This window comes from Mustela erminea, chromosome X, assembly GCF_009829155.1.
Source record: "Mustela erminea isolate mMusErm1 chromosome X, mMusErm1.Pri, whole genome shotgun sequence".
Taxonomy (NCBI): domain Eukaryota; kingdom Metazoa; phylum Chordata; class Mammalia; order Carnivora; family Mustelidae; genus Mustela; species Mustela erminea.
Genome location: NC_045635.1, coordinates 59,446,018 through 59,473,881, shown reverse-complemented (window position 1 = coordinate 59,473,881; position 27,864 = coordinate 59,446,018). Strand labels below are relative to the sequence as shown.

Below are 27,864 nucleotides of genomic sequence, written 5' to 3'. Positions count from 1 at the left end.
GCAAAGCGTGGGAAGGCTGAAAACTGCAAAGCCTACCAGACCCAGAAGTGCTCCCAGCTGGCTAGAGTTAGGGGTTCAGATAGGGAAGGGTTGAAAACAGTGAGACTTAAAGTTGGTTTAGGATCAAGTGATGGTATCAGAAAGTCCTGCTAGACGGCGGTAGCCAGCTGTTCAATTGAGAGGGTATGCAGGCTCCTTCGAGGATGGGAGCCAAACACTGAGACTGAGACTGAATGACTTGTTAAGTCATTAGCACATGGGGAGGCATGGGGAGGGGGCGCTATGGCTGAGGTGGAAGCGAGTAGGGGAAATGACCGGGGCTCCCCAGAAAGGTAGGCGGCAGGACTACTGAGTGAAGACCGTCCCTTTGCAGGAGTGGGACCACTGTGCTGTCAGTTCCCCTTCATTAAGCCACCAACGTGCCATGATCCAGTTTCGCAGGTCAGCTGGGCCTCTGCCAAGACTGCAGATGCGACTGGAGGCAGGCCTGCTAAGGAGGAACCTGAAGATTTATCTAGCTGGGAAAGCTCCTATGACCCCAGTGCCCACACCCAAACCCTTAGACTTGTGGTTAGGCTTCAGTCCGCCACCACGGAAAGACAAAGCACCTGTGAAATAAAGGAACGATGGAAGGAAGGAAAAGGACAAAATGAGACATCCTGCCCTATAAAAGGTTATCAATGATGTCCCATGATGCTAGATTAGTAATGAGGTTTGTGGCAGGCTGAGCAGTGGGTCCCCCAAGATGTCTGCCCTCAAATCCCCAGAACTCATGAATAGGTTACCTTACATGGCAAAAAGGTTGCTGATAAGCTGCCCTTAAAATAAGATTCTCTTGGATTATCCAGGTGGGCCCAGTGGCTTCACAAGGGTCCTTAAAAGTGAAAGAAAAGGAGCAGAAGGAGGGAGAGGGTGGGGGAGAGTGATGGAGAGAGAGAGAGAGAGAGAGAGAGAGAGAGAGAAGAGAAGAGAGAGACAGATGTTGCTGGCTTGAAGGATGGAAGGGGGCCACAAACCAAAGAATGCTGGTGACCTCTAGAAATTGGACAAGATGAGGAAATGGAAATGGATCCCCAAACCCCAGGGCGTCCAGAGAGAGAAACACAGCCCTGCCCACCCCCTGATTTCAGGGTCTTGGATGAAGGACCTGAGGGTTGGTTCTGCACTAGGCACAGGGTGTCAATGAACTGACCCCATTTAACAAGCAAATTTCAGAAAACATTTTATTTTTTTTTTGTCTTAATAACAATTACATTGGCTCAGCACAGGCTTATTCAATGTCAAGAGCAACTAAATTCATGAAATATGCTTGTCTTTTATGTCTATTTAAGTATAACATGTTCTACCGGCCAGCAGCCCTGGTCTTGGAGCGCGGCCTTTAAAACTCGATCACCTCCAGCATCCTTCTTATCTCCACCTGCCCCTCTTGAAAATGCAGTTTGTGTCTGAATTGTGTTCTACATGTTGAAACTATGTTAAGAGTAATACCCAGAGTGGATCTGATCCAAAGGGCTTATGAGTACCTCAAGGGCACAAAATTGCTTAGTAGCAGAATCCTTGCCTAAGAACAATCATCGTTAACTCTATGAGGCTATAAAGAAATGGTTTAAATCCTAATATTCCTAATATTCATCACTTATCAGAAACAGATATTTTTCTAAAACTTCTTAGCAGTTAAGGGGGGCTCAGCCCACAGAAATACGCCCCCAGATAACCTCAATGATCCTGCCTTCGCTTATCGGCATAATCCTTGCTCAGCCGTCTCATCACATCCCCGTGGCTTATCCCTTCCGTCTCATGCTTAATCGTTCTATAATTCTCCTGCACATACTTAGCAAAGGGCCTCACATGGGGCGCAATGGGGGTTCCATCCTTGCGAGTTAGCGGCAACATGACCAGAGGCCCCTTGCACTTGGCACAGATAAAGCGATCGGTGTTCAAGGATCTGGTATAGCGGCCAACCCTAATGAGGAAAGAGACACCACACAGCAAACTGATCAGTCAGTGGAACTCAGCATGTTCTCGGAGCTGCTGGCTGGAGGCCCAAAGCAAGGCTCTCAGGCCAGCTCCAAGTAGCAGAGCATGGAGAAAGAAGACGCGAAGAGGAGCAGAGGTTTACTCCACAGGCAGGCCAGCCATGGGCTTACTAACGAAACCACAAAGGGCCAGTTAGCTGGAGGCCACAGCGGAAACGTAACCGAAGAGAAGTCTGAGGCAGAGGGTCTTACCTGGTTTTGCACCGAGTACATTCATAATGGATCCTGTAGTTAATCTTATAGTTATGACAGCGGGTGACCATGGGCAGCTCCGGGTGCACCATGTTCGATTTCTTGGCGTAATATTTCCATGCGTCCCCATGAGAGTCACGGATGCCGTCAAGCAACCATGAGGCTGCGTGGCATATCTCATGGATCAAAGTGTCCCGGAGACGGTCTTGGAAGAGGGATGGAAAGAAATCATGAGCACCTGAACCACTGCCCTCCAGTCTGCTACCCAACCACCTGAGACCCTCAACCCTGCCACACACGCGTCCCAGGTGGCTTAGTAGGAAAGTGATGCGGTGGTGTGCTGGAAACTGAACGGAGATGAAGAGTGAGGTGATGGGGCCCCAGACCTGGGCAGAGGCAAAGGAACGAGGATAGAAGGGTCATTTTGAAGATCTGGTGATTGGCTAGCTATGGGGGTGAGACCTTGAACCTTAGTTACCGGGTGAATAGAGACACCGCCACTGGCAACAGGGGAGCTACCTGCAGAGAGACAGTTAGCCTAATTGAAAGACAGCCAAGCCGATAATCATGTCCTCTGAGCAGAGGCACCTGGGTGGCACAGTCCATCGCTTGATTTTGGCTCAGATCTCGATCTCAGGGTAGTAGGACCGAGCCCCATGTCAAGCTCTGTGCTCAGCATGGTCTGCTTCAGATTCTCTCTCTCCCTCTCACCCTGCTCATGCTCTCTCTCTCTCTAAAATAAATGAATAAATCTTTCCCGAAAATTCTAAAAATAAGAAGTTAATGCCCCTGGAGCAAGGCGTAGTAGGCCCAGCTACCCAGGAAGGACAGGTAAAGCTGTGGCATAGGCTGTCAGGAAACACCAGTATGTAAGAGTCACTACACAAGGAAAGGGCGCAGCCAGAAAGCTGCCTGTCACCTGCGGAGTCGCAGACTTTCAGGGAAATCTCGATCTTCGCATAACGCTGCTTCTTAGGGTAACGGGTCTCACCCGTGGTGCATAAGCCAGCGGTCCTCAGCATCTTTTTATTCCAGCCAATATCAATTTTCTCTGGTAGCTGAGAACAAATCAGCAAGCAAAATGAGTCAGCAAGCAGTTTCAAGCAGACCAAAGACTATTTACTCAAGAGCCCTGCAAGGGGAGTGCCTGGGTGGCTCAGAGGGTTAAGCATTTGCCTTCGGCTCAGGTCATGATCCCAGGGTCCTGGAATCGAGCCCCGCGTTCAAACTCTCCATGGAGAGCCTGCTTCTCTCTCTGCCTCCACCCCCTCCCCCTGCTTGTGATCTCTTTCTCAAATAAATAAATAAAATCTTAAAAAAGAAAGAAAAGTTCTGCACATCTAAACATTCTGGGAAGAGTAAAAGCCAGGCTGAAGCCCAGGTGAAAATGATGCACAAGCCATCAGGACACAAGGGAGATGGCTGAGGGTACATGCACAAAGGACTTGAGCTGCCCCACATGGGGACACAGGTCAGGGGCAGCCAAGGAGAGGGCAAACCCCGCTGAGGCAGGAGACAGAGCCCCTCCCCTCCCAGCATAAGAATGCAGAGGTGAAACTGCACATGCACCTCAGTCCCCTCATCAGCCATGTGATGTGACACCACTGTCATGGGGAGTGACTTCCCCAAAAGCTGGGGAACCTGGTTGTGTCAGCAGAAATAATAAAAGTCTGAAAATCCTAACAACTGCCAAGGCTCTGTTCTAGACACTTAAGGAGTATTACCTTCCCTAGGCCTAACAATAATTCTGTGGGGGCACCTGGGGGTGCTCCATCAGTTACGTGTCTGCCTTCACCTTGGGTCATGATCCCAGGGTCCTGGGATCGAGTCCTGCATCAGGCTCCCTGCTCAGCAGGGGAGTCTGCTTCTCCCTCTCCCTGTGCCCCTCCTCCCCCTGCTCATGCACTCTCTCTCCGACAAATAAATAATATCTTTAAAAAAGGACATTAATTCTATGAAGTAGCAGGTACTATTATCATTCCCATTTTACAGATGAGGACACTCAGGCAAAGAGTGGATAAGTAACTTGCCCAGGCTCACAGAGCTCCTTCCCATTATTCTTCAACATAAAGCCTCTCTTTCCAGATACTCAAGATCAGCAGACGCCTTCTCCACCCCCCACACACAACTGCTGCTCTCTCTGCCTACCATCCCTCGAGAACCAGAAGTCTTACTTCCTGCAGGCAACCTTATTTCCTGACCAGTTGGGGCTCTCAGTGATTTTTCTGCCTCTGCTGATCTCCTGTGCTGGTAACAGTCTACCATAGATGATTAGCCACAAACAAATGTGATTTCTTTCACCTACAACTGCATCATCTCTCCACGTAAGCTGGCACTTCTCCAGAGCCAGAAATACACAGCTAACACATCCAAACACCTCACAGCTCCCGAGAGCACCAGGTGTCCAGCCGGTGCTCAACTAGCGCCCATTCATCAATACCTTTTTATTAAACACCGAGCTGTTAAACAGGGTGTAGATTTTCTGAACCAGGCTATCCTTATTTTGCTTGAATTTCCTTCCAGAATACTGCTTCGCGTTTTCCAGGTCACGCAGGAAACATCCAGGTATTTTGCACGTTGCTTTCCTGCGAAGGTAAGTTCAACTGAGTTATGTACAGCTGGAGGAAGAAATGAGAGAAGAGCGCACATGCGGGTCATATCCAGAGAGACTGGGAAAGGGTGCCGGTTCCTCTTCCAGCTCCTTATAGGAGAGCAGTCCCCAGAGTTCCACGCATAGCCTTTTTTTTTTTTTTTTCCGCTATTGAAGCCCGTGGCTTCAACCTCAGCAGGAGTGATCCCACTCCTGTATCCGCAGTCTGGAGCTCTCTTCTGGGGGATCCAGTTCCAAGTTGACAAGGTCCCCAGGTGCACTGCCAACTGATTAACCTGAGTACGTCCCCTGCTCAGTGTGTTTTGTTAGCGGACTTCTGTTATACCAGGCTGAAAACCTCAGAGACAGCTTAAAATCCATTTTCTCCTTTGCCCCATATTCAAATAAGCTCAAAAACCACAATCTCCTTCACATCTCTTCCAGCCAGACTTCCTTTGCACCCCACGGTCGCCAGCCTAGTTCAAGTTCATCTCCCCTCTGGGCCTTGCTGCTAGTGTTCCTCTATGTTCCTCCCCTCCAGGCCCTTTTTCTTTCTTTCTTCCTCCACTCCAACCCCGCCCCCCCCCACACTATTCCGTCCCTCCCCTTGCCATGACTGTGTAGTCTGCCCATTCAAGGCCCAGGTTAATTGGGCCCCAACCTCTGTCTCCAGCTACCATTTCCACCATGGCCAAGGTGGACAAGTTAAATGTTCTCTGGACAGGAACTGTGATTTCCCGAAGTCTGTTCATGTCTGGACACAACCGATTCACCCCTGAGCCCTAGAATGACCATGTCTCCAGCTCTCCTGAGAACCCCCATCCATGTAGTGTTTTCTCCTTTGCAGAGAACTTATTGTTGCCTTATCTTACTTAATCCTCACCAACACCCTTCAAAGAAGTGATTGCTATTCTCATCATCTCTACTTGGCGGACAAGAAACCGAAGGTCTGAGGTCAGGTGACTTCCCCCAAGTTCACAGAGACCCTGGATCTTTGGACCCAAATCTTGGGGTCTTTCCCATTAGACCCCTACTGCCATCCCATCTTTTGAGGTCTAATTGCACTGCACAAAGAATAGTGCTAAGTACATGGAGGACTCACACTTGTAATAACAATTCATTTCACCCTTTCATCCTGGCCACAACCCCCCACAGGTCCCAAGAGATGAGCCCACTGAGCAGCACAGATGAAAACAGGAGCAAACACACGTAAGCTGAGTCTCTGACTTAATGGAACTCCTGAGATGGGGATTTTGCCGGGACACTCATGAATCCTGAAGTCACAAAAGAAGCCATCTGGGAGGGGGCTGGGGTGGAGAGAGGAAATCAGAACAAAACCAGGCCAAGGCAGCTCAAGTCAGGGTCCTCATCTCCCAGAGTCCGAGACTGGTGTCGAACATGGTCTGCCTCAAATTACCTTGTACTGAAAGCAAATTTGCATCCAAAAAGGTAGCAGATGAAAACCCAAACCATCTGCAGACCTCAGCAGAGAAGGGGGGACCCCCCCGCCGTTGGCACCTATGTCACTTGGCCCACCTTCCCCTCAATGCCTCTGCCACTTCACTTGCAGGCAGAATACCTCCACATCAGAGGAACGAGCAAGACCCCAAATGGGTACATCAGACGCCATGACCAGCGAGCAGCCTGCACAGGAACAAGGCGAGGCACAACAGGAAGCCCACAGACTACCACAGGAAGCGCCAAGGCAACCGTGAGGAGTCCAAACACACTAGCCTCCCTGGGCTGATGCGGAGGACAACGCCGCCCAGGGGCAGCTGACGGCCTCCTTCTGTCACACCACAGTAAAGCAATCTGGGAGCTGCCCAAGACACAAAGGCAGCTCATGGCTGTTATCTAGGAACCCAGAGAAGACCCTTGGCTGGCCACAGATCCACCCATGAGAGAACATGCCAAACGACGAGAGCTGCTTCTCTGAGCGACAAGTGCAGAAGAAGAGAGCACCTCTCAGCTCAGGTTCAAGTGGCCCTGCTGTGCCCGTGCCTGCCATGTCGTTCTTCTTCTCCCCTTAAGATGCATTTATTGTGGGGCGCCTGGGTGGCTCAGTCATTAAGCGGCTGCCTTCGGCTCAGGTCATGATCCCAGGGTCCTGGGGTCGAGCCCCGCATCAGGCTCCCTGCTCAGCAGGAAGCCTGCTTCTCTCTCTCTCCCACTCACCCTGCTTATGTTCCCTCTCTCACTGTGTCTCTCCCTGTCAAATAATAAATAAAACCTTTTAAAAAAAAGATGCATTTATTGCTTCAAGATCCAGGTATAAACAAAACCAAAACCAAACAAGCAGAGTCCTTCAAACACATTTCTTGTCTTGTAAGATAATTCGGATGTAAGTATGTATGACTCCTGAACACGAGGAAGAACGAAGAAAATTATGCCTACTACACCGTCTTTTTAAGGGGAAAGGTGAGAACGTCCTGCAATCTGAATGGGAAAAAAAAAAAAGTGTCAGTTTTTGGCTTCCTTTAAAGTATTGACATGTCTTTGGTCTAAGTGACCTGCTGTTCTCAGGACCAATCCCACACAGCCTAATAAAAATAAAGGTACCATGAGCCATCAGTTTCACCCTGATGTTTAAGCTTTCGAAATGTTCAAGAACATCGACAAGCTGTAGGAGTAACTGGAGGCAGCCAAAGCACCATGAAAACCCGAAAGGCAATCTTGACTGCCCCCTCCCAATTCCAATAGATGGGGACATGTCCACTCTGCCTTCCCACCATCTCCCCTGTGACTGCTTTGGTTTTGTGCCCACTGGTGGCAACAAGGCAGTATGTAGTCTGAAGAAGTCTCATGTTTGGCTACACATGAGTTTTTGACCTGAGTTTAAGGACCGAGGAAAGGCCAGCACTGATGTGGGGGCCAAAGGGCTCTGGACCCACCCAGGGGAGCACAGGAATTGTGGTAGGGCGCCCGTGCAGGGCTCTGCTGGGGACAAAAAGAGGTGGGGAGCAGTGCAGTGTCTCCTCCTCCTTTCCTCCGTCCTCCTCCCAATTTATGCCCCCCCAATTCAGGGAATGAATCCTTGTCCCCTCTCCAACCAGACTCCTCCATCCCCTGGAAGACCCTCCCACAGGTGCGGTGGACCACTTCACATGGACGGGACAACGGTACCATTAATTCCCATGCAGCTGAACATGAACAGTACGTACCCGGGCGTGCGTTTTTCAATTTTCCCTGCACCGGGCTTCTTCTTTGTAGGCGCACGTCTTTTGGAGACTCTCACAGCTGTAAAGATAATAGCTCATCTGTACCCTGAAAGCTGGGCCCATCCAGAACTGGAAGAAAGGTGCACCCAGGAGCAGCCCCCACAGCCACACCCAGAGCACCATCTAGAAAAGGTCTGAAGCCTGCATACTCTCCATTGGTTGGTGACAAAGTCTCCCTGAGTGAATCCCAGAGCTGTCAGCAGAGTAAGCTGGGTATGAGGCTGTCATAGGTACAAGGACTATATAATGAGGTGATGTGAGCCTGCCGCTAGAGGTCAGATTGTGGGGCAACTGAGGCACAGGCAGCATAAGGAACAGTGTAGCACATCTCATGCACTTGCCCTAAGGAAGTGGCTTAGGGGCGCCTGGGTGGCTCAGCCAGTTAAGCATCTGCCTTGGGCTCAGGTCATATCTCAGGGTGCTCAGATCAAACCCCTCATCTGGCTCCCTGCTTGGCAGGGAGCCTGCTTCTCCCTCTCCCTCTGCCCCTGTTCCTGTCCCTTTCTCTCTTCTCAAATAAAATCTTAAAAAAAAAACAATACAAGGAAGCATCTCAGATTCTAGGGTAGACCTTCACTCAGCATACAAGCCCAGCCTGTGTGTCTTTGGTTAGCCCCCATTTACTGCTGACTGCTCTAGCCAGAGACTTCTGTAACAGCAGTGTCATTCATTCGTTTACTGAAAAAAAGTATTAAACATTGACTATGGGCTGAATACCAAGCTAGACCCTGGGAGAGACTTAGTCCTCCCACCCAGAGGCTCATCGTCCACTGGGGAGTGGGGGACAGATTCAGAAACACATCATAAGACAGCTGGGTAAGTGCTTTAGCAGGGACAGGCTCTGAGAACTTTGGGAACCCAGGAGGGAGGAGCCTCTCTGATGTCCGGCTCCCTACAGGAACTGACAATTGGGCTGGGTCCCAAGAAAAATGGCATCTCCTTAGGATGAAAAGCACAGAGAGAAAGCGTGCCAGATCGAGGGAACAACAGCTCCTAAGACACAGGTGTTCCTCCCCCACTTCCAGAAAAATCTTTTTGCCTGGGATGGCTATCTCCCTTAGCCACCAGGAAACTGCTGAAAGGCCCAAGGTCAGTAGGCAGGACAGACCTCTCAAGGGCAAAGGAGGCCTGGCTGGTGCACAGGGAGAGGGGAGAGCAGGGCGGATTCGGGAGGTCGGGTGTCCTTGAGGTGACTGGCTTACCAGGTGTCACACATATATTCTTGGTCTTACTCTTCCTCTTCCGTGGCTGCTCCACCACAGGTGCAGGCTTGTCATCTGCAATCTCCACCTCGGCTTCGGCACCGCGTGGTGGCTGGCCCAGATTTTCACCAAGATTCAGCTCCCCAGCATCATTAGAGGAACCACTTTGGGAGACATTGAAGACCTCCATCTCTTTTTCCTCTGAGGCAGTTTGGCCCTGATCACACGAATCCTCGTCTATTATGAGCACAGGGCCCTCAAAATCACTGTCATCATCAGTAATAACTATTGGTGGCTCCTTGGTGGCAGGGTGCTCCTCGGTGTCTGATAACACATCCAGAATCTCATCTGAAATTCACGAGACATGGTCACATATTCATATACTCCCTCTGCCCACCCCGCACACTCAACTTCAGATTATCGAGCACAAATGAAGCAAGCTGGAAACAGGGACATTCAGAATCACAGTTAAGAATCTGTTATCTGGTTGTTGAGTGTGCTATTACAAACATTGGGGTGCATGCACCCCCTCGGATCTGTATTTTTCTATCCTTTGGTAAATACCTAGGAGTGCAATTGCTGGATTGTGGGGTTGGTCTATTTTTAACTTTTTTTTTTTTAAAGATTTTATTTATCAGAGAGAGAGAGAGACTGACAGAGAACATAAACAGGTTCCCCACGGAGCTGGGAGCCCGAAGCAGGACTCAATCCTGGGACCCCAGGATCATGACCTGAGCCAAAGGCAGCCACTCAACCAACTGAGCCACCCAGGCACCACTATTTTTAACTTTTTGAGGAACCTCCATACTGTTCTCTGACGTGGATGGAGCTAGAGTGCATCATGCTAAGTGAAAACAAGTCAGTCAGAGAAAGACAAAAACCACAGGAAAAATCATTGAGAGGGGACAGCTAGCAGAACAGTAGCAGACTAGGGTTGCAAGCCACCTCTCCTTTCCCTGCTCTGATAACGCAGGTTAGCCAGGAAACTCTGGCCAATGGTAGCTCTTTGGTAGTTACCAAAGAAGCAGCCAGCACTTTAAGGGTGCAGGTACCTTAAGGAGAGGCCTATGGGTCAGAAGTGAACAATGATCAATAAAGTACCATCCCTAAGGCCAAAGAGGCTCCTAGTCTTGGGGCACCTGGGTGGCTCAGTCTGTTAAGCATCTGACTCTTAATTTTGACTCAGATCATCATCTCGGGGGTTGTGAGATCGAGCCCCACATCAGGCTCCACACTCAGTGAGAAGTCTGCTTGCCTCTCTCCCTCTGCTCCTCCCCTGCTCTCTCAGATAATTAAGTAAATAAATAAAATCTAAAATTAAAAAGAAAAAGCTCCCAATCTTCCTACTTTTCACCCCCCTCCACCACTGAATAGGTTCCAAACTGCAGGTATAGCTCCCTGCCTCTGGAGAGGTTTTTAAAAGAGCCTCTGAAACCACAGGGGCAAAGAACTGCTGTGGGATATGGGCTCCAAGAAGGACAGAAATCTCCAGAAAATATATGCAGAATGGGGAAAGGCAAAGACAAAGAGCTAGCTGGAGAAAGTAAGGGCTCCCCCGAGAAGTCACAGTGGGCTGACTCAGCACCATCACCTAGCTAAGTCTCTCCCCAGCTGGAAAGAATAGGCCCACGCCTCTCCCCTTCCCTCTCTCTGTCATTCCCACACACAGAGGAGGAGGAAAAGAATGGTGGGGATGGGTGCGGGGGGAGGGTGGAGAGGGGAGCTGAGCAGCCTTCATACCTTCCTAGTGTCAGCTCCTTTCTTCCCCAGCCCTGGCCCCTATATATAGGTAGGAGAGGAACCCTGCATGTAGGTGGCCAGAACTCTATGGAGGGGGATGACCAAGGTCTAAAGAGCCTAGAACAGTTGCTGCTATGTTTGGAAATTCACCAGGGAGGGGGTGTGTGTAGGGAATCCGGCCATATCCACATCCAGCACCCACGAGGGAAGAAATGGTGGCACCTGCTACTAAGTGAGTGCCAGAATCGAACGTTTGCTGACGCATATCCTGACGCGTACCCTAAAACCACTGTGTGATAGGGATGCCGATCTCAGCTACTTCCCTCCATCACGAGTATACTTGCCTTCACTGCTGATGTCAGATATGTGAGCTCTGACATTATTACTGAAGTATTCGTCTTCAGAGTCAGAGTCAATCACCACATAGCTGAGTGAGGAGACAAGGAAAAACAACGGTGAAACGTCAGCACTACGGTCTTCTTTTCACGGCCTTTCCTAACGCCTCCACCATGAACATGAGCACCTGAAAACGTTCTGTTGCCGTTCCCCTTCTTCAGAACTACTCAATCATTATTCCTGATTTTCCATCTTTCAACGAAATCACTAAATCTGGCTCTATCCTTGCGAAAGGAGCTATCTGTCAAGTACTGAGTGAAATGGGCTGTCCGAAGGCATGTATGCCAACAGTTCTGGTGCAGGACAAAAATGGACTAGGCAAATGTTACTTTCTATCAGTTAGTGGCCATTTTCCTTTATCTTTACCTGTTACAGTCACAAATCTACTAATCCACTTCTACCATATTCACATTTAAGCTGCCAGGTTGAGGGGCCTTGGCTCTACTGTTGGTCACTCCCTCCTTAAAACTCTTTTTGGGATTTCCAAGCTACTGTTCTGTTTTGGTTCTCTTCCTGCCCCTCTATCCACTCCTTCTCACTAACCTCTCTTCCTCAGCTCACTCCCAGGCTTTTTCCACAGTGCCTTCACACCAAGCTAATCAATTCCTAAGGTCTGCATGGACATCACCTATCCGCCAACGCAAGCCATTATATCCAGCCCAACTGTGTGCCTGACTTCCAGCTCCACAATTTCTAACTTCCTACCTGGAATCCCGTGGGTAGGGCTGACTTGCAGTCCACACGTGCAGGAATAGCCTTGCCCAGTGTTTATTGATCACGTCTGTTCTGACGGGTCTGGCAGTCATCCTGACTGATCCCCGTCTGTACTCAACCGGTCGTTAAATGTTTTGAGGATCGGCCCTGCCTACAGGCCCCTCCATTTACACAAGCCCAAAACTGAACTCAGTTCAAGGAAAACTGAAAAGCGGAAAGCCCCCTCCTTCCCCAGTTTCACCCTTCCTCCAATATCCCACTTATAGTAGCCTCCAGGGACTAGACCAAGAGCTGTGGGCATTCCCGGCAGGCCCATTAGAACAGATTTTCTCTACGTATTTGTTCAACATCTATCCCTTGGAGGCAGGAAGAAACCAACTTTTCTATTTAAAAATTGGACATTTAAATGTATTATCAAGTAAGGACTTTATTATGTACAATACTGGAAGCCACAAAGAAACTACAATAAAGCATCTGAAACCTAAATGATGACCATGATGAGCACCAGATGATGGATAGAAGTGCTGAATCACTTTATTGTACACCTGAAACTAATAGTACACTGCACATTAACTGTATTGGAATTAAAATTAAAAATTTTTACAATTACAAACAAAAATACTGTAGGGAGTGCCTGACTGGCTCAGTCGGAGGAGCAAGTGACTCTTGATCTTGGGGTTCAAAGTTCGAGCCTCATGTTGTGTGTAGAGATTATTTAAAAACAAAACAAATGAACATAAAAAACAACAAAGTCTTCAGAAAGATAAAAATTAAAAATAAAAAAATAGGGCAACCCTGTTGGGACCCCTCTCATTCTTGAGAGCTTTTTCTTTCTTCACTTAATAAACTTATATTGCTTTACTCACAAATAAATATATAAATAAATATAAAAATATTGTCAAAACACAGAAATTTCAAAATTAAAGAATAAAATAAAATGTAAATGGCAGTGATGAAAAGATCCTGCATCTCCTGTGATTGTGGAAATGTTTACACTACCACATAAATTTGTCAAATTTCACCGAACTATACACCTCAAAGGGTGAATTTTGCCATTATGTAAATCATGTTTCAGCACACCTGCTACGGTAATTTGAGGAGTCGACGTGGAAACATCAGTTACCTAGCATCCTATTTTGGATTTATTCCTGAAAATTTTCTTAGCACCTCCTACAGTCTGGCACATGGGCCCATAAGGGCCTGAGGAGTAGAGAGTGGAAATTAGCGGACAAATCAATCACAAAGACATTCCGAAAAAGAAAGTGACCAATTAGATAACAGGCCTGGCAAAAAGATCTAATACTCTGAACCTGGCTGTGAGATCAGATACCTACTATGATCCTGAACATAGTGCTCAGAGAAGAAATGTGTTGTTTATTTGTCAATCTTCTTACCCACAACATCATTCCTCAACAAATGTCAAATGTCGCTAATTTTCCTACTCACCTAAAGTTCCTTTTCTGCTCCTTCTTTTTGGTTCCAACTAAATCAGAGAAGGAAAGAGTGTGTCAGGAAGCATTTGAAAGAGAATAATAATTACCCACATCTTGGGGTGCCTGGGTGGCTCAGTGGGTTAAAGCCTCTGCCTTCGGCTCAGGTCATGATCCCAGGGTCCTGGGATCGAACCCCACATCAGGCTCTCTGCTCAGCAGGGAGCCTGCTTCCTCCTCTCCCTCTGCCTGCTTCTCTGCCTACTTGTGATCTCTGTCTGTCAAATAAACAAATAAAATCTTTAAAAAAAAAATAATTACCCACATCTTTAACTCCCTAAAGCCTACGTCCAGAAGTTAGGGCTGGTTAAAATCGTTGGGAGGCTTATATCCCCCCCACCCTATGTGAGCTAGAGAGGAAATAAAAGTCAGGATGCCTAGAATGAAAAAGGTCAAGGTGGCAAACCAAGCACAAAGAACTGCCTCTGCTCCTAATAGCAGGGAAATGACCTTCGTCTCACCAATGTGGAGAGAGACCTTAGAGGAGACAGACCCTTGACCAGCTCACACCAAATGTCCCAAACCACATTTCAGTCATCTTCACAAAGACAGGGTTAAGTTACACCTTAAAACGGAAATAACCACTTTGAAGGGAAGCTACTTACAGGGCTCAAACTCTTCATCACTGCTTGAGTCCACAGTAAGAATGCAACTGTGAAAAATGAGATACGCATTGTTATAAAGGAAGGCCAATGAACATCGTTCGCAAGTCCATGAGCAGAGGATCTCGCATGGAGAGAACCACCCACCAGAGCTTCTGACATGCATGAAAAGTTTTAGGGAGTTAGGAAATTAAGATCACAGCAGGGGAGGTGAAGAAAAATTAGGAGCGACAAGTTGCTCAGTCTACCACAGAATCGAAAATAGGGAAAGGATGTTCATTGAGTATCATCAGCTACCAGCAAGAAGCCTGTTTTCTGCCAAGTGATCTATTTCTATGAAAGACATGAAAGGGGGGGGGGCGTCCAGGAGGCTCAGTCCATTAAGCATCCAACTCTTGGTTTCAGCTCAGGTCATGATCTCAGGGTTGTGAGATTGAGCCCAAAGCGGTTGCCACACTCAGAGGGGAGTCTGCTTGAGGATTCACTCTCCCTCTCCCCACACCCACTCTCTCTGTTTCTAAAATAACTAAGTAAATCTAAGAAAAAGAGGAAAAGAAAGATATGAAAGGGATTTCTGAGACAAGGGCCACCCATGAAAGGACTCAAAAATGAAGAGATTACAGGTAAAAATCAAAAGGACCAAAGAGGGAGGAGGTCCGCCTTGTAGAGCTTTACTGGTTTGAAGAGAGCCTACTGGGGCGTCTGAGTGGCTCCGTGGGTTAAGCCTCTGCCTTTGGCTCAGGTCATGATCTCAGGATGCTGGGATCGAGCCCCACACATCAGGCTCTCTGCTGAGCCTGATCCCCCTGTCCCCCCCCACCAGCAGGCAGAGCATACTGCTCTGCCTCCTTGTGATCTCTCTGTCAAATAAATAAGTCTTTAAAAAAAAAAAAAAAAAAAAAAAGAGGGCCTACGTACCGGAACTGTGGTCTAGCTACACTGGCAAACGCTGAAATCCATTTCTTGGGGGGCAAACGAAGGGGGATTGCCCCAGCTGCAGCTGCTCCCTGCAGTGAACAGTGATGCTGGGTCCCTTGCTTCTCTGCCCCCCCACCCCTGTAATGTACCAGGCTGCTGCATAGGACCTAATCACAGGTTATCTTAGTGTGACACAGAGCTCAAAGAGGAAACCAAAAAGCACTAAAGGTGGACCTAATAGTTGCATCAAGCTAACCTTCGCTTCTTGAGGGTGTTCATTTTAACCTTGAGATTGGATATCAGATTAACAATATATTGGATGGATAATATTTTTATATTGGGTTATAATATTGCATTGAAAATATTTTTTTTCTGTTTTTCAAGATACATGCTGGCTCACCCCCCCTGGGTTCAATTTCCTGCTCATGTATCTGTCACTGTACACTGGACTTACTCAGGAGTAGACCTCAAATTTGTTTTCCATGTTTGTAATTTAAATTCAATTAACATATAATGTATTATTGGTTTCAGAGTCAATTTTTTTTTTTAATCGGAGGAAAAAAAAAAAAAAAACCTCTTGCTGGGTGTATGGTTTCCCAGGTATGGGTCAAAAACATGACCTTGGTTCTCTTTTCTTAAAGATTTTTTTTAAAGATTTTATATATTTATTTGAGAGAAAGAGATCACAAGTAGGCAGAGAGAGAGAGAGAGGAAAGAGAGGAGGAAGCAGGCTCCCTGCCAAGCAGACAGCCTGATGCGAGGCTCGATCCCAGGACCCTGGGATCATGACCCCAGCCAAAGGCAGAGGCTTTAACCCACTGAGCCACCCAGGTGCCCCAAGATTTTTTTTAATTTATTTGAGAGTATGTGCAAATGGGGCAGAGGGGTTAGAGGGAGAAAAGAAATCTTTTTTTTTTTTTAAGATTTTATTCATTTATTTGACAGACAGAGATCACAAGCAGGCAGAGAAGCAGGCAGAGAGAGAGGAAGCAGGCTCCCTACTGAGCAGAGAGCCCGATGCGTGGCTCAATCCCAGGACCCTGGGATCATGACCTGAGCCAAAGGCAGAGGCTTTAACCCACTGAGCCACCCAGGTGCCCCCAGATTTTTTTAAATTTATTTGAGAGTACGTGCGAATGGGCCAGAGGGGTTAGAGGGAGAAGAGAATCTTAAGCAGACTCCACGCTGTGAGCACAGAGCCTGAAGTGGGGCTCGATCCCAGGACCCCGAGATCATGACCTGAGCTGTAAGAGTTGGAGGCTCAACTGACCAAGCCTCCCAGGCGCCCCTGGTAATTTTTAAAATATAGTATTTCTGCTCCTCCATCTCGTAGTATTAAAAACAAAAAAGTCTCTTGGGCTAAAAAAAGACTAGTCAGTGGCCAGGCCACCAGAACTACTAATTGGACTTTGGTTGGTTGATCAGTGAGAAACCAGTCCTCCGCCCCTCATATTATGTATTTCAGGAGTCCTTCTGCCTTCAAACTGTGGAAACCCCTTTTGCTCTGTTAATGACCTTGTCTCCTAAGTCACCGGGAAAATAAAGCCATCAGACAGGAACTGCCTCATCCTCCCACCAGCAAATCTACCAGCCTATCAGCAACTACCCGCAACCCTCTTATTTCTTTATAGTTAACAATGAACACAGTGTTCGCACCACCGCCTCCGGCCAAACCCTCCCCTATACTTTGGATCTCATCCCCCTCCCGACTTCTCAAGGATTTTATTCCTCCAATTTTCCATTCTGTGTTGCACTATGGTCCCCTCTATCCTGGATCATTTGTTCTACTATCCTAAGACTCCACATCCCCCAATTTTATATTTCCAGCCTCCAACTCTCCACTGAGCTCCAACTGTCTGAGTGACCTCTTGGACATTTAATACGCATTTGAAATATCACATAGCCAGTACATTATTCTCGATTTCTTCCCTCAATCCTGTTCCTATAGGAGACTGACCAATCTCGGTCAATGGCACGACCATCTGCCCAGTAACACAGACTAAAAACTTAGGGGTCATCCTTAATTCCTCTCCTGATCACACATCCAATCCATCAGCAAGATTTGCTGGCTCTACTTCTAGTATACATTTCTTTTATTTTTTTAAAGATTTTTATTGATTTATTTGACACAGAGAGAGACAGCAAGAGAGGGAACACAAGCAGGGGGAGTGGGAGAGGGAGAAGAAGGCTTCCCGCCAAGCAGAAAGCCCGACGCAGAGCTCGATCCCAGTACCCTGGGATCATGACCTGAGCAGAAGGCAGACGCTTAACAACTGAGCCTCCCAGGTGCCCCTGTAATACATTTCATCTCGTCTAAGCACAAGTACCACTAAGAAAGAAAAAAAAAAAAAACACTACCAACTGATGACAAACTATCAAATGTATAATGGATCCCAATTTCAAAACTTTCGGGGAAAAAGTCTCAGAATTGGGGCACCTGGGTGGCTTAGTCATTAAGCATTTACCTTCGGCTCAGGTCATGATCCCAGGGTCCTGAGATCGAGTCCGCATGAGGCCCTCTGCTTGGCAGGGAGCCTGCTTCTCCTCCCTCTACCTGACACTCCCTTGCATGTGCTCTCTTTCTGTGTCAAATAAACAAAATCTTAAAAAAAAAAAAGTCTCAGGGGCGCCTGGGTGGCTCCGTGGGTTAAGCCTCTGCCTTCAGCTCAGATCATGATCTCAGAGTCCTGGGATCGAGCCCCACATCGGGCTCTCTGCTCAGTTGGGAACCTGCTTCCCCGCTCTCTCTGCCTGCCTCTCTGCCTACTTGAGATCTCTCTCTCTCTCTCTGTCAAATAAATAAATAAAATCTTACAACTTTACTATTACCACCCTACTCTATGCCACCATTGCCTCTCACCTAGACTTCTGTAAATAAGTTCCTGGGCCTCAGTTGTAAAACACACACACACACACACACATACATACACACACACACCACTCATTTTGGGATGCCTGAGTGGTGCAGTCAGTGAAGCACTGGACTCTTGATTTCAGCTCAGGTCATGATCTCCAGGTCATGAGATTAAGCCCCTGCCAGTATCTACACTCAGTGAGGAGTCTGCTTGAGATTCTTTCTCTCTTCCTCTCCCTCTGCCCCTTTTCCCCCACTTTCTCTCTCTAAAATAAATAGATTTTTTTAAAAAAGAACCACTTACCTCATACAGCTACTATGAAAATTAAGTAAGATAATGTCTGCCCTCCTACAGGATCACGTACCTCTCCCACATTGCGGCATTTATCATACTATACCGTAATTGCTTCTTTACATGTTTCTATCTCCCATCCCAGACAGTAAACCATACAAGGATTCGGAAGTCAGTACTCAACTATTGCGCTGAATAAAAAAGAATGAATGAATCTCAAAAAGGGTCCCTTTTATTATTTTCCATCCTCCCACCCACACCCCCATAGAACCTTATTTTTAAAAGACTTGGCCTGGGGGAAAAAAAAGACTTGGCCTGAAAGATCTCACCAATAAGTTTCTCCATTTAAAAAATTAATTACACATGCCACTTACACGAACCTTACATGAAGGTTATGTGAGGTACTGAGTGAGCCCAAAGAAAAAACAAACACACACACACAAAACCAGTCATCTGCATTAATGAAAACACAGTGCCCAGGTCCTAAGACATAGTGGCCCTGACTTGCAGTGAGGGTGGGTGGGGAGACTGGCCAGTCAATATCCAGCCTCAAGGGCCACCTCCACCTAGAACTCCAGGATCTGGTCTATCCCAGCTGTGGTTTCCAGAACTTGGGTCTCTCGATTCTTCATCAAATGCTAGAGGAAGGACTCCTGTTAACCAGCTTTGCAAGGGGAGAACTAATAATGCAGACCGCCTGTTTACTTCTCAGGAGAACTAATGCCAACCACCCGCCCAGGGCATTATTTGGGGCAAGAGAATGAGAGTCAGCGGGAGAGCTGAGAATTTTACCCTGTGCATATTTGAAAACACACATTAATTATTCAGCTGAATCCTGCAACAAGCATCTTTGTCCATTTAATTACTTTTATAAAGTGGATTTATAAAGTTGATTCCCAAACGTCAAAGTCATCAAAAACATGACCAATTTTATGACTCTTGGTATATTTGCTTAATCATTTGCAAAGGGTTAGATCAGTGCACGGTTCAGGAGCATTACTATAACAGGATAATTTTTTTTCATTTGCTAATTTAGTAGGTAAATAACATTGAAATTTTCATTTCTTTTTATTACTTACGATGTGTATCTTCCAATGTTTATTTGCTGCATTCTTTTGCTAATTCCCCCTTCCATTTTAATGACTATCAATGTTATAATGTTTACCAGATAGCTTTCTGAGTGATTAAAAAACACTGGAAAGAGGAGAGGGAGAGGAACACTTTGTCCCTGTTCCTCCAAGAGTCCCATTCACCAGGAATAAACAATGTGTCTTATTATTCTTCTAGAAAGTTCTTAAACATAAGCACATACCAGCACAAATCAAGTGCACACATCTTTTAAAATAAATAGTATTATGCTACACAGATTGTTCTGTCACTGTAAGTTTTTCACTTTACGTATCTTAGTAGTCTTTCCGTTACCAGAACATACAATTCTTACCATTTTTTTTGGACGAACAATAATTCATTCAACTACACCCTTAGGTCACTTAAACTTTTTCCAAATTGGTGCTATTACACAATCCTGCAACGAACATCCTTGTGTGTATTTCTCTGTGGACATGTAATTCAATCATACATCCTTCATTCCCAGAACTGAACCAAAACAAAGTTTCAGCCTGTACATGTCTACATATGATGAAATAAATATGAGTTATAGGAAGAAAGGACATGGGAGAAGGGGAAAAGGAGTCAAGAGCAACTAAATGTAAACACACAGAAAGGAATATATGACATAACCACATTTACGCACTTTGGTGTATGTGAACATATATATATATACACACAGAAATTAAATAAAATTCTTCTAACAGGGAAAGAAAAAGTCCTAGTAATTACTGGGTCAAAGGACATGGGCATTTACAATTTGGATATTTCCAGATTGCCCTGCAAAAATGTTGCACCAATTTATATTCCCACAATGACTATAAGAAATTGCCTATTCTCCTACAAATTCACCAACTCCAGTTATTATCATTTTTTAAAATTTTGCCAACCTGATATATGAAGAAGAGTATCTCATGAAAATTTTTTTCATTAAATATAAGTTAAGGTGAATAAATTTTAATGTCTATGGGCCAACACTATTTTTTTCCCTAAGAACTATCTTCTGATATCTTTGGCCCATTTTCCATATGTGTGTTCACCTTTTTTTAAATTGTTGACCTGTAAAAGTTCTTTGTAGATGAAGAATAACAACACTTTATCATGGGTAATGTGAATACTTTTCCAGTTTTTCATTTTTATACTTCTGTTTGATATCAAACTGAGGCTTCCCCCACTCCAAAATTATTGGAAATGAAATCTACCTGTTTTCTAACATTTTTAATGATTTCCTTTATTTTTAAATATTTTACCCAGGTGTAATTTATTTTGTCGTAAGGAGAGATGAAGAATCCAATTCTCATTTTTTCCCAAATGGTTAGCCAATTATCTTCAAATTATTTGTTGATGAATCCATCTTTTCCCCACTGATTTGAAATGTCATTATCATGAACTAAGTTTTCATATTTGGGTATTAGGGTCGATTTCCAGACTCTCTGTTCTATGGTTTCTGCTTTCTCCCATATTATAAGCTTACATGCTTATCTGTGGAGGAAATCAAGGCAGTGTCCCCGGAGAGAGAGAGACGACTTCAGAGATAAGACAATGATTTTAAAATACCCCCTTATCATGGAGAAGATAAACACTTCATCTGTGTACCTCTGGAGGGCAGCACAGTGAACAATGGGATAGAAGCACCTAAGACAAGTTTTAAGTTCACTAAAATGAAGAACTTTCTAGAAATTACACATATTCAACAATGCACTATGTTGTTTCATGGAGTTTTATGCTCCTGGGCACTAACAGAGACGTTATATATATAACAGCATTCGTGCACTGATTAAGAGGCTGGATTCCTATATGATTCTAAGGTTCCTTTTTACAATTCATTCTATAACCAAGTTATACACTCCGCAGACTCGAAAGAAACATACACTTTTTGAGAAAGTCATTTGGCCAGCACAAGTATAACTACACTAAGAGAAAACAGAATTTTTCAAGTCTCACCAATCATCATCCTGGATCTTAGATTGGCCAGCTGCTTCTTCTGACATGTCCATGTCTACAGTCAAAACAAAAATATACTCTTTAAAGAACACCAAAACTCAGAACCAACATTTCTTTTCTCTTTTTTGTAGGCCCCATGCCCAGCATAGAGCCCAACACAGGGGATTGAACTCACAACCCTGATATCAAGACCTGAGATGAGATCCAGTCGGTGGCTTAACTGACTGAGCTACCCAGGTGCCCCCGGAACAAACATTTCTACATTCTGCATTTATCTTTGAGCAGCTTATTCACCCTAATTTGAGGCCAAAGCTCTGCACTGTGAAACGAGATGTATTTAAATGTTTGTTGCAGGCTTTTCCTGGCTGGAGAAAACTAGAGCAACACCCTCTCCCACCATGCCCTGCCAAGGTTCTCTGCAGACCAATCAGAAAGCCCAAAGCACATGGCAGTAACTTCAACTGCATCTTATAGCAATGCACCAGGGTAATCCATTCATTTATTAGTCCCCAGAGAAATTTTCTCCCCATTGTAAGGATTTACAATGCACTAATCCCCATTTAGGCCCTGGCCCATGAGTATCTTCTCTCAAAAGGGATTCCCACTACCCCGATCACCACTGGCCCACCACTCTCCCCACACCTGCTCTCTACTCCCTCTCCCTACTCCAACCTCAAGCCCCAGAGTCTTCCACCTATCTGGCTTTGACCCCTCTACACTCTGCCATCCCTCCACCTCTCTATTCCTATTCCCAGGCACTCTTACATAGGCCAGCCCACTACATACCATTAGCCAACCTCTACTCTCCCCATCCCTTTACTGTACCCACCGCACCAATGGTCTTACATGGGACCAGGTCACCCCCATCCCCAACTGCTCTCCACCCTCCCCCAATGCCTTTATCTCCCTATGCTAGTTTTCTGCCTCAGCCTGCCTTGCATAAATACAGCCTCAAAACCTTCACTTACCCCGCCAAGACACCCCTACTCCCCCTTTGGGTCCCCAGGAGGCCTTACACCAAGAGGCTAAGACCCCACCCCCAAGACTTCCGGGGCCAGCCAGTCCCGCACCAATTAGGTCTCAACACCTCCACTTGCCCCCCCCCCCCGCACCTCCACGAGGTCTTAGAGCCAACAGGCCCAGACCCCGCCCCCAGCCAGTCTTGCACCAATCAGGTGCCTCGGCACTGCCACTCATTCTGCCCCCCCCCCACAACTCCCCCACCACTTCCCCCAACTCCAGAAAGTCTTATAGCAACAGTCCCAGACTGTACTCCCTACACATCCGCGGCCAGCCAGTCTTGTACCAATCAGGTCTCGACACTCCACTCGCCACCCCTACCCTCCCACCACACCTCACCCCACCCCACGAGGTCTTAGACCCAACAGGCCCAGACCCCGCCCCCAACACATCCGCGCCCAGCCAGTCTTGCACCAAGGAGGTCTCCAAACCTCCACTTGTCACCCTCACCCTCCCGCCGCACCTCCCCCAACCCCACGAGTCCTTAGAGCCAACAGGCCCAGACCCCACCCCCAACACTTCCGGGGCCAGCAAGTCTGGCACCAATCAGGTCTCGACACCTCCACTTGCCAACCCCCTCCTGCCTGCATCTCCCCCCACCCCAGGAGGTCTTAGAGCCAACAGGTCCAGACCCCGCCCCCAGCCAATCTTGCACCAATCAGGCCTCGACACTGCCACTCATCCCCCCCTTCCTCACAACTCCCCCTCCACCTCCCCCAACCCCAGAAAGTCTTATACCAACAGGCCGACTTCACTCCCTACACTTCCACGGCCATCCAATCTTGCACCAATCAGGTCTCCACACCTCCACTCACCACGCCCAGCCTCCCGCCTGCACCTCCCCCAACCCCAAGAGATCTTAGAGCCAACAGGCCTAGACCCCGCCCCCAGCCAGTCTTGCACCAGTCAGGTGCTTCGACACTGCCACTCATTCTGCCCCCCCACAACTCCCCCACCACTTCCCCCAACCCCAGAAAGTCTTACAGCAACAGTCCCAGACTGGGCTCCCTACACGTCCGCGGCCAGCCAGTCTTGCACCAATCAGGTCTCGAAACCTCCACTCGCCACCCCCACCCTCCCACCACACCTCCCCCCACCCCACGAGGTCTTAGACCCAACAGGCCCAGACCCCGCCCCCAACACATCCGTGCCCAGTCAGTCTTGCACCAAGGAGGTCTCCACACCTCCACTCACCACCCTCCACCCTCCCGCCTCACCTCCCCCCAACCCCATACAGTCTTGCACCAATCAGGCCTCGACACCGCCACTCACCACCTCCACCCCCCTCCACCTCCCCCAACCCCAGAAATTCTTGGACCAATGGGCCCAGACTCCGCCCCCAGCCAGTCTTGCACCAATCAGGCCTCAAAAACGCCACTCACCACCACCCCGCCTTCACTCCCCCTCCTCCCTCTCAATCCCAGAGGTTTTACACCAACACGTCCAGACCTCCTCCCAGCTCAGCCCCCCAGCCAGCCTGCCCGCAACCAGGCAACCAGTCATACACCAATCCGGCCTCAAAACCTCCACTCACCAGGCCCTTACAACCTTCTCACCGCAGCTAGCGGATCAGACACACACCCCCTGCACCCCCCACTCCCTGCACGCACTCCTACCCACCCTCCATCTGCCCACATTTCCACCCTCATTCCCACCTCAATCCGCCCGCCAGCCTTCCGGAATCAGGCATCTAACACCCCCATGCCCTCACCAGCCCTCCACCTCCCCTTACTCTGCAATCTCAGCCAGTTCTTCTTCCACTGCTCAGGCCTAGACGACCCCCACCCACAACCGTACACCACGTACCCAAGCCCCTTCTCCCTCATGCCCCCAATGGGATCTCCACAACCCCCCTTCCTCATCTTCGCTTCATTGGAGCTAATATTGCTAAGAAAAAATTAAAATAGCTTTTTCCAAAAGCCTTTTTTAAAGTAGAAGTCGGCAAAATATTCTGCCATAATCTCAGTCCCAAGGTTCATAGTCCGGGCATGCGGCGGTCTTGATTTTAATTAAGCCCGCTCAACTAGGATGAGCTTCAAGACTGTTCCCGCTTCAGTAACCATTTAAGCCCCACCAGCCGCCTACCTGCTCCGGGCGCCTCTAGCGTGGCGGATCGTCGCTTACCTCCAGCTGGTGGTCGATGCCAAGGGAGCTCCTGAGCAACTGCGAGGGGACGCCAGGCGCGAGACCTTTTATAGATCCCGGGCTCAACGTGGGGGGTGGGGGGATAGGAACTGACGTGTTCTCGTTCTCCCTGTACCCACCTATCACAGTGTGGTGACGGGGCAAATTTAAACTTTGTTGTTCTCATACTCCCTGTACCCACCTATCACAGTGTGGTGTGTGGTGACGGGGCAAATTTAAACTTCGCGCCCAGGAACTCAAATTTGGCGCCCAGCTGCAGTGCTTCCGGAGTCAGGTCTATCACTTCCACGGGTGTTGCTTATTTTGTCACAGAAAGCGCTATTTCGCGCCGAGCTCTAGTCCCCGAGCCGGCTTCTGTAGTTTGCCGATCCCTTAATTAACTTTCAGGTGACACGGAAGAACTGGGCTGAATCTTCCCCAAAGCTTCATCTTTGTGAGAATGTGGATAAAGCAAGCCCCGTTCCTTGCCGAAATCGCCCAAACCTCTAAGCTTGTTTGCCTGCCCCACCTACTGTGAGCTAGGGGGTATAGGGGAAAGCCACCTAGACCCCTAAATAAGAACAAGGCACCAATGCAACAGCACCTGGCAACACTTGCTTCCAGAACCCTCCAGACCCTGGAAATAGAGGGGTTGGTTACTTGAAGCTTTTCGGCACTCACTCCGAGCACACCAAGAAAAACAAACCGAGGGGCGCCTGGGTGGCTCAGCCTCTGCCTTCGGCTCAGGTCATGATCCCAGCGTCCTGGTCCTGGGATCAAGCCCCAAATAGGGCTCTCTGCTCAGCAGGGAGCCTGCTCCCCGCCCACCCGCCCCCCCTCACCCCCCGCCTCTCTGCCTACCTGTGATCTGTCAAATAAATAAATAAAATCTTTAAAAAAAAAAGAAAGAAAGAAAGAAAGAAAAACAAACCGGGAAGTAAATGCTTTCTAGACGATGTCGTTTCTCCAGCAGACGCCCGTTAAGTTTCATAATTTAAGCATGTGCCCAAACGGAACACAAAACCTCCGTGCATGTAGAGATATTAATAATATTGCATTTATTTCATGCTAGGCACTGTTCCAAGTGTTTTATATGTATTTAATCTTTAAAACACCTCAGAAAGTAGGCAATGTTAGCACTGATTTTATAGAGATCACACGGCTACAAAGTGCCAGCGCTGGGATTCGAACTTCAGCAATGGGAGCTCCAGCCCCGCATTATAGATCACTCAAAAATAAAATCTTAAGGGACGCCTGGCTGGCTCAGTTGGCTAGGCGTCTGCCTTTGGCTCAGGTCCCTATCTCAGGGTCCTGGGATTGAACCTCTCCACCCGCCCCCCAAACCCTCACGCAAAATCGGGCTCGGGGCTGAGCATGGAGCCTGCTTCTCTCTCTCCCTCTGCCCCTCCCACTGATCATGCATTCTCCCTAACAAAATCTTTAAATAAAATCTTTTTAAAAATCTAAACTCTTAAGCACCAAACTGCCTATATACATAAAGGTACTTTCTGAATGAGTCAGGAATTGGATAAGAAGGACTTATCATTATTATACAAACAACAAACTTGAAAGTTTACCTCTACAAGCCCCTTCTATAAAAATGGGAGCTACATAACTGTGCCTCAGAGGTTTGGGCAAAGAATCTGGACATTAGCTGTGATTAATATTAAGAGGCATGTGCTTCAGGTAAAAAAGGGTTAGGACTGGAATCAAATCTTGTTACCCAAGCTTATTCCAGATCCACAAGCAACTTCTACAGACTTGAGGCAGGAGGAGCTGAAGTGGACTGAAAAGGACAGAAAGAGGGGAGGAGTGAGAACCTTTGAATAGGATGCCTGACACCTTTCTTCCCCACCACCTTTTAGGAAACAAACACCCATATACATCAGGACTTTGAGGGTCAAACCCCACAGAGCTTGGGAGGTAAATTAGCTGGAAAAAAATTTTTTTTGTGTAATTTAAAGCTCTATGCCCCACGTGGGGCTTGAACCCACAGTCCCGAGATTGAGTCGCATGACCTACCAACTGAGCCAGCCTAGCACCCCAGAAATATTATTGAAAATTTTTATTTTATTATCTCTGAGAAAACAGGTAGCAAAACAGTCTGTTCTGGTCCCTGCTACTCTGATATCCTCCCTCATACCTGTAGCAGAGTTCCACCACCAAGCACGAATAGTTCACACGAAGAGTAAGACTACAGCAGTAGCCGAAGCCAGAGCAGTCACAGTCATTGCGTAAGCCAAACAAAAACCACCATGAATGGGTGTGCTGGGAGTCACAGGCTTTGTCGTCCTCTAACGGATCCCAAGCCCACCCCTCTTCCACACCTGGCTGAGAAAACAAAATAATTCTTAAGATCACAGTTCCACCAGGGAAATGTGCTCCTCCAGTTGTCTGGAGATGTTCCAATAGAAGTTTCATCACTGGGTGACCCTGTTTTTCTGTCCAACACTCAATCTCACAGAATACAAAATACATCAGCCATATTAAGGGCAAATCATTCATTTATTGTTTAAAGATCGCAAGACAACATCTGGATTTCTGTAGCACAATTTAAATGTTTTACTTTTCTGATAAAGCAGAGTATAATAGAAAAAACAATTAGTTTCCAGTGATATATCTATAGCTCTATTCAGAATTAAGTCTTCCACAGACATGTTACCTGGAAACAAAAGCCTATTACAATAAGCAAAGCTTCAACCAGAGCGGCTACTTTTCGTGCCAGGAAAAAAAAGTTCATCCCTATAGGAGGAATGATGTGCTATGTAAAATGGCTGTAAGGTCACAGCCTTGAGGGCACTGGAAGTATATTCTCCTATTCCACAGTAAGTAGTTTGGTGCATTTCAAACATCAGTTTATCTGCAACCATGCTGGCAACCTCTGACTGGTAGTTCCATCGGGTAAAAAATAAATTAAATCCCTATACTGATGTTTCTTGATTTACATTTTTTAAAAGGTACACAGTTCATTTAAGATGTAATTCTGGCAAGAATTACATTTGAGACTCCTTGCTCAGATTTTGGTTAACAGGAAGAATCTTTCAGAAATTCAAGTTCTTATTAATCAATAATTTGTCAGCTAGGATACATTCAGGCATCAGCTGCAACTACAGAATAGGTGCACTGCCTCAGCGCTTTGGAAAGACATTATAATCTAGAACACTACTAGCAGACAAAAAAATATCTGTTACTGGAGAGCATAAGTACAGTACAGCAACACAAAACATATATTCATATGTCGGCTTATTTAAGCCTCAAGCCCTCGATCCTTTGTTGAAATTCAGTAATTGTATTCCTATGGGTTTTAATACCAAGAACTCAAGCTCCAGGAGGGCTAAAGTCTAATTTGTACTCCAAACCAAGTAGCAAAGCCGCTTGCTACTACTGAGGCTGATCTGTACAGACTTCAATACCAAGTCCAGAAG

At 47.1% G+C, this 27,864-nt stretch overlaps 1 protein-coding gene across 4 annotated transcripts; it reads right to left on the bottom strand.

Moving 5' to 3' along the window:
• Positions 1 to 1,209: 1,209 nt before the first annotated feature.
• Positions 1,210 to 26,847, bottom strand: GCNA (germ cell nuclear acidic peptidase). Of its 4 annotated transcripts, none has more exons than XM_032331857.1 (11): positions 26,163 to 26,847; positions 21,296 to 21,350; positions 14,184 to 14,230; positions 13,535 to 13,571; positions 11,323 to 11,405; positions 9,239 to 9,586; positions 7,980 to 8,055; positions 4,669 to 4,813; positions 3,148 to 3,286; positions 2,229 to 2,433; positions 1,210 to 1,963 (listed from the first exon to the last, which is right to left on the bottom strand). In XM_032331857.1, the coding sequence occupies exons 1-11, from the start codon at positions 26,323 to 26,325 to the stop codon at positions 1,717 to 1,719; spliced, it is 1,545 nt and encodes a 514-aa protein (XP_032187748.1). In that variant the 5' UTR covers positions 26,326 to 26,847; the 3' UTR covers positions 1,210 to 1,716. The 4 variants fall into 4 exon arrangements, with proteins under 4 accessions (XP_032187748.1, XP_032187746.1, XP_032187747.1 ...); XM_032331855.1 differs by lacking the exon at positions 26,163 to 26,847 and adding an exon at positions 24,401 to 25,197; XM_032331856.1 differs by lacking the exon at positions 26,163 to 26,847 and adding an exon at positions 24,440 to 25,197.
• Positions 26,848 to 27,864: the final 1,017 nt, after the last annotated feature.